A 7,142-nucleotide genomic window follows, 5' to 3' on the forward strand; every position below is an offset into this window, starting at 1 on the left:
TGCAGTCATAAAATTTTCTGAGTCACCAGGCATTGATTAGGAAACAAAGAAAAGAAAGTGTTCAGTAGTCTGGAGAGTATCCAGCATTACAAGGAATGGCACAGGGAACTCCTGTACTGCAAGAGGTAACAAACTGCTGTTATTAGGTGAAACATCTTCCCTCCAAACAATCTAACCCTACAGATGTGTGCTCTTCAAATCTTGTCACATACCACAGCAGTAAAAATGTGTTTTAGCCTGCACCCTAATTATATACATGTCCTGCTGTACTAATATTACACCCTATAAAACATGCACAACAGATTCACAGGGATGAAATGAAACCCAGTGTTTATTTTATCTTTATTAACAGTACAAAATACTTTCTTCCCAAGGTGCATGCCTCCCACTTCAGAGAGCACTGGTGTGGGCATCTAGTAGATGCATTTCCACCACTTGGGAGTTAGAATCACCTCCTTACCCCTTCCACGAATCTGTAAATGCCATTCTGGTAAGTGCCCAGCAGTGACTCTTAAAATGCAAGCAGGCACTAAGTCACTGAAGTTCAGTGGTTTTTTTTTACTTCAGAATTTCCCTTTATTCTTCTAGACTGCTGAATTCTGCTGGTCAAACACCTATTTTCTCAACAGAAGATACAGGTAAGGAAATAATGTCTTTTATCCTTCCAAAACTAGCAACACTGTATTCATTAAGATTACTACAGACCAACACACATTCCTATTTTCAGCCTGTATCTCAAAGCTCAAGTGGTTTGTAAGTATATCCTTAAAGCCAGAACAGCAGTAGGTGGTCTGCCTTTTTTTTAGGCATATGTACTTTGTCAAAGGAAAATTATCAGAAAGGTAGGGAAAAGGTTGTAGTCAAACCTACTTCCCAAACAGACAGCTTAAATACTACATTCACTTGTACTGAAGACATGCTGCTTTAAAAGGTTTGCCCAGTTTCAGCTATACTTAAAAGAGAACACAAAGCTATCCCATCCTCAAAAGATTTAAACACAAGCAGGATTTCACAGTGATCAAAAAAAACCTTTATTTATCACTGATTTATGTCAAGGATTCTGAAGAATCATGAGAGAAGCACTGGTATAGCTGTGGTGAGCCAAGGCAAAGCAAGGTGAGGTTTTCCCCTATCCCTCCCTTTTCTTCTCACTCCATAATTAACTTTCCTCTGTGACTCTCCAGTTAAACTCAAAGCAGAAAGAGAATTATAGATTTGGAATAACTACATAGAACACAAAATAAAGAAGTTATACTCAAAACCTTGGCATGTTTCAGGAACAGGAAATAGAAGGAAAGGATTTCATGACACACGCTACGCATCCCTCCCCTTCCTTATTTTTGTTGTTAAGCTATTTAGTCAAACAATAAAAAGCAATATATCTTTTAGCACTACTGGGAGACATTTCAGTAGAGGGGGAAACTTAAGCATCAGCCACACGTGGGAAAGTTGCTACACTGAGAAACAGAGGAGGAGAAAAACTGAAAGTTAGCAATTAATGCCAGACCAGCACATTTGCTGTTTTGCAACTATCTCATGGGCAAAAGCTTGTATTTCTAAATTTGGCTCAGAATTCTGTTTTGCACAATGCTGGCATCTTATGTGATGTACTTGGGCATTTCACTATGATCTTGCCTACTACTCCCTATCATCTTATCAGAGGTAAAGGCCCACTTACTACACTACTCAAAGCATTAACTTTTCAAAGTATTTTCAAGAGCTTGTTTTCAATTTCAAGACACAAAGACTATTTCAGGGATTCTATTCAACTAAGATTTCTTCCTTAAAAGGAAAATCAAATAGAATTCCATTCATTTCAGTTCAGCTTTTCAGGAAAAAAAAATATCCTCTCCAGAGTTTTTATTGTAGAAGCAATCAGAGGTGCTTGGAACAAATGTACAAACCATCATTGAGTATTAATGGTCCTGCTTACTAAAGCAAAGCTTTCATGAAGGGGATTGCAGTGTTTCCAAACTTCTCCTCTAGAAATAGAATCCATCCAATAAATTCTTTTCCTCCTGATACTTGTTCCTATCACGGTGATGGCTATGAGGACATGAAATGTTGTCTAGCCTGGAGAAGAGAAGGGTCAGGGGAGACCTTATTGCTCTCCAGAGCTTCCTGAAAGGAGGTTGTAGACAGGTGGGGATTGCTGTGACAGAATAAGAGGACACAGCCTCAAGCTGAGCCAGGGGAAGTTTAGGCTGGAGGTGAGGAGAAAGCTCTTCACAGAAAGTAATTGGCCATTGGAATGTGCTGCCCAGGGAGGTGGAGGAGTCAAGATTTAAGTGCATATTCTTGACAGTTTGCAGCTAATGCAGATCAGTTCTGACATCTGGTTTGTCACATACACCACAAGTACGTTGTGCTGGCAACTAAGAAAGGGTAAGGAAAAGAGAACAGAATGAGCAGACAAGGGTGAGAAACAGTTTGGTAACCACTGCAGCTAAGAAGTGTCAAAAAACAGCTTGAGGTTCCCTATGAAGTAACTTGAAATATGGAGAGAGTTTTTCTAAAGCTACAACTCCCTCCTCCAGAATTCATTTTCCAGAGCAGACAGGCAGTTTCCAAGACATGCCACTGAAATCCAGGAAGGTAGTTTTGTGTGAAACACTTAGTTTTGCAGCATGAATTAACACTTGGGCCACCATCCCCTCAGAGCCATGCTTAGGACTGTGCTGTAGCCTTAAACCTACTGATACACCTGTTGCTTTACTTAAGTATTTACAGGCATTCAGACAAAGGAACTACTCTTCTCCTCCACTCTACAAGCATGAAGAGCAGCTGAGGAATTCTGACAAGTAATTTCTATAGGACTCCTGTAATGTCATTAAGGTCACATGTAGGTAGACTATTAGTGTGAGATCTCTGAGAATACCATCTATCAGACTCAGACACTTAGCCTAAAATCTGTCTCAGTGCTCTGAAATACTGTTTGGTAACATGTTTTTCATTACAGGAAAAGCAGTTAAGAGGCATTGCTGCAGCTGCTGATTCACAACCATTTTCAACAAATGAAAATCATTACCACAGCACTAAGTTTCTAAAGTGTGTAAAACAAGCAAATGCTCATTGGTCTCCAGTCAGAGCTTCAGGGATAAGCACCACCTTGCAATTACAGGTGGAGGCCATGGAGTCCTTGAGTATGAAGTATCCAAAACTATCACTCAGTCTCCTGTAGGCCTTTCTCCAGGGTGGTGGGAACCAGTGTTACTACTAGCAATAGTTTTAGTAGCAGCTCTCCACAATCCTAATTGGTTTGGCATTACTGTTGAGGGTATCATCAAGGCCAACACAAGTTTTCACCCAGTAAAACAGTCTCATTCCTCTTTCTGTCAAGAAAATTGTGAGAAGAATTCAGTGCCTTCGATCCTTCTGCTCTTTTCTATATGTGCATACACATGCATATTTAAACGCATACATTAAACCCACAACATCAATAAAACAGTATCTGTAATCTCTGTGGAACTACCAGTCAGCAGCAGCCAAGCACAGCATAAACAGTAAATCAAGTGTGAAATCCTCACCAAAATCTGATGTAAGGTATTTAAAGCATGGTTGAAGACCACATGTTTTTTCGCCACACTGAAAGTACACTGTAGAGAGCTAAATTCCCAACAAAAATCTATGATGCCAAAGTGACTCATTGATTTCCTGCAGGTGACTCATAAGTGCTTTCACTTCAGAGGGGAAAAAAAACACTGAAACATGTTGTAAACGCAGGCAGACATCCTTCAAACTAGGGCCAACCTCAGACTTGGCTTTATAGCAAATATTTACTGATGCCTTTTTTAAGTCAAGCTGTTCACGACTCAAAGAGGTCAGAAATACAGCCTTCAGGATTAACAAATTTCTCAGCATGCCTTTATAGTTGAGGAAGGAGCATATTATAAAGCTCAACACCAACTCTCTCGAGTCAGACCTGTCACACAAAGCAGTATTTTGCGAGGTTTGGCAGTATCATCTATTTCCACCCCTGAACGTGTAGAGATTAATTCAGAGGAGCCTCTGTGAGGCAGAATAAAGCCAAAGCCTGCCAAAAAACAGTAAAGACACATCATTAGATTATAACCCTTTGATGGACTGCTAAACATGTCAATAAACCCAAGTTATGACTTTGTTTTGTTTAATATGACAGTGACTCATCACACAGTAATCCATTTACTCATTTCCGGTCAGTGGCCTCCATTAGCATTTTATTATGTCTGATCATTTATAAACTTGAGGATCTCCAGCTTAGTTTTAATAAAAGCAAAGGCTACTGAGCCAAGAAGTGGAGAAAATAAAAAGGAGAAGCTTCTTCCCTGCTTTACTTTTAACATATTCAGGTGTTCCTTTTCACAGCCCTAGAACCCACTTGCAACGAGACAACCCATAGACAGGACTAGAAAAATAGAATTAGAAACACACTGAAATGGGAAAGCATGACCAACAAAAAGATTCAAGCAGGCTAAGAGACTTCAGTATCATGTTTCCTTTCCTTAATCTGTAGGGCACACACAATAGGCATCACATGTATGCTGGCTAAAAAGTTAAAGATAGGCTAAGGACAAAAGCCTGCTGAGCATATGCAGGCAGGCTGCTGGGCTCTGGCAATGCCTCCATGAAATTAATGGACTTCAGAGGGGAAAATAAATAAATAAGTCACAGCCATGGCTCCCTGAAAACAAGCAATCAATGCTTTTAAAATTAAAGCTCTCAATCTCCTAGTACTACAGTTGACTAGTTTGTGCTTTTATTGCTCTGGGTCAAGTAAGAGCCTATGCAGATGATTGGAACTACAACAAACCTAACTACAACAAATCTAAAATTGAAGGTTGGGTTGTTTGTTGTATTCCCCCACCCCCCCAAAAAAAACAACAATGCACTTCACTGAATAGTAGCATTGTCTGCTAACTTAACATCAAATAGTTTAACGTGATTTATAAGTCAATGTATGACTGGCCTTGCAACCATCAGTGAAGCTGCAGGACAATCACAGGATGTTAAGGGCTGGAAGGGACCGCCAGAGATCATCGACTCCCATTCCCCTGCCAGAGCAGGGCCATAGAATCTAGCACAGGTCACACCAGAATGCATCCAGATGGGTCCTGAAAGCCTCCAGAGGAGGAGGCTCCACAACCTCTCCAGGCAACCTGTTCCAGTGCTCTGTGCCCTTCACAGTGAAGAGGTTCCTCCTCATGTTGAGGTGGAACCTGCTGTGCTATAATTTTTACCCAAGAATACATCACATTAATTTGAGGTAGACTGTAGAATTTTATCTGAGAGATACAAAACCAAAAGCACACCGACAAGACACGACTCAAATACAAATACATAACAGAAGAGCGAGCAGCATGAAGAACAGTTCTTTGGATAAACAGAGCTTACAATGGTATTTGATGTTTACACATGAAGTTTCTCCAGCCTTTGAAAGAAAGCTCCTGAAGCGTACAGTACTCAGACAACCAGCCTCAGCCAGATACATGCTTAACTGCTGGGCTTTTTTCTTGGTGTAACAACAGATCCAGGTTTTAGAAAACATGCCAAAGGTTTGTTGAAATATCCAACAACTTAGAGCATTTTTAACTTAGAAGCAGGCACACTGCTGTCCTTTGCATCCAAGCTACACGTATTACTCAAAGCAAGCTATGTCTAAGGATAGTATTTCATTTTACAGACTCCTTTACTGACTCAGCTCCCAGGTAGGACATTATAATTAACACTGCTGCAAAAATCTCCGTTAACACAACTCACTGTCTACAATTTTTGTTCACACTACCTTCTCTGCAGCTTGCTATTAACACACCTGCCCCCACTCTGGAGTTGCCACTTACACCACCTATAGTCGCTACAAGAATTTGAGAGCAGTTTACAAGCGTAGACACCTGTTCAGTTCCCCCTGAAAGAGGACACCTGGGAATACATTTCTTCGAGGACGCCGTCACAATCCATCAGAAACACTAGCAAGCATCCCTCATATAAGGCTGACACCGAGGCGAGATAGCCCTTTCCCATTTAATGATGCTCCCCCAAGGGTGACCCGGCGCATTTCAACATGATGAACCGTTCGGGTTACACACAGGGAGCCGGCAGGGGCAGCCGGACGGTTCGGTGAGAAACAAACACAGGGTGCAAGAAAAGCTCCTCAGCACGCAGAAGGTTGGCTTCTCGCTGGCCCCCAGCGGGGACACAGGTGACCTCTCTCGGCACTTCCCTGGGAGCCGGGGCGATGGAGAAGGGCACTTGCTCCCCGCCCGCTGAGAGCTAAGCCCCGCGGAACCGACTTCCAGAGAGGCCTCTGGCATCCCCCTCCCTCCCCCGGGGCTCGGTACAGCTACCGGGCGCTCTCGGCGGCCCTGGGGGCGGTCCCCTCAGCCGGTCCTCGGAGGGCAGCGTCACCACCGCCCTTCCCCTCAGCGACCCTCTCCCCGGCTATTGTCCACCGCCGCCGAGCCCCGGCCAGAGCACCCCGGGCGGGTGGGTGCCGGCCCGCCCTTCCCCACACAGGAAGCAAGCAGGGAGGCAGGCGCGCCCCTGCCCCAGCCCCGCTGCCGCGGCAGGGACTCACCGGCTCTCAGCTGCAGGCTGCCGTCCCTCCGGCTGCACCACAGCGCCCGCTCCCCGCTCTGCAGGATGTAGTGGTCCTTGGCTTGGAACAGCTCCATCCTCGCACGCCGCCACCAGAACGGAGGGAGCGAGGGAAAGCAAGCGGCGGCTCCGGCAGCTCCCGCCGCTCCGCAGCCGCGCGGCTCCGCGGGCGGAAGGGGGAGGGCCGGGACAAGGCGCGCTCCCGAGCCGAGCCCAGGGCTTCCTCAGCCGGCCGGGCACGAGCGCGGGTTCCGGCTCGCTCCTCCTCACGTGACACTGCCCTTCAGTGCCTCGGCCGCGCGCTTAAAGGTGCCGCGGGGCGGGGCTGGCGGGGGACGAGGGGCGGGGCTTGGGCTGCCGCGGGGCTTGGGCTGCCGCTGCGCTGAGCCCCGCGCAGAGAGGCAGACCGTGAGGGGCGGCTGGGGTAGGAGCGGTTACTCTCCGCGCTGGGGGCTAAGTGGGGATAATCCCCCCGGAGGTCGCTTGGTTCTGACAGAGAGGTGTGTACCCTCCCCCCAGCGTCCGTGCGGCCCACCATGGACGGTCTCCTGCTGGGGGTGAGGTTAGCCCAG

At 45.6% G+C, this 7,142-nt stretch overlaps 1 protein-coding gene across 2 annotated transcripts in view; it reads right to left on the bottom strand.

The window, feature by feature from the left end:
- The window catches only part of INPP5F (inositol polyphosphate-5-phosphatase F), a 54,814-nt gene extending 48,086 nt beyond the window's left edge, over positions 1-6,728 (bottom strand). Inside the window, exon 1 of one of the 2 annotated variants that reach the window (XM_068166120.1) lies at positions 6,551-6,728. In XM_068166120.1, coding sequence (XP_068022221.1) covers positions 6,551-6,647 — 97 coding nt within the window. In that variant the 5' untranslated portion in view covers positions 6,648-6,728. The remainder of the gene's footprint in view (positions 1-6,550) is intronic. The other variant, XM_068166119.1, reaches the window with a different exon arrangement.
- Between the last annotated feature and the right edge of the window lie 414 nt (positions 6,729-7,142).

Source organism: Melanerpes formicivorus, unplaced genomic scaffold, assembly GCF_026170545.1.
Source record: "Melanerpes formicivorus ecotype bairdi unplaced genomic scaffold, bMelFor1.0.p_v2 SCAF_97, whole genome shotgun sequence".
NCBI classification, from domain to species: Eukaryota; Metazoa; Chordata; class Aves; order Piciformes; family Picidae; genus Melanerpes; species Melanerpes formicivorus.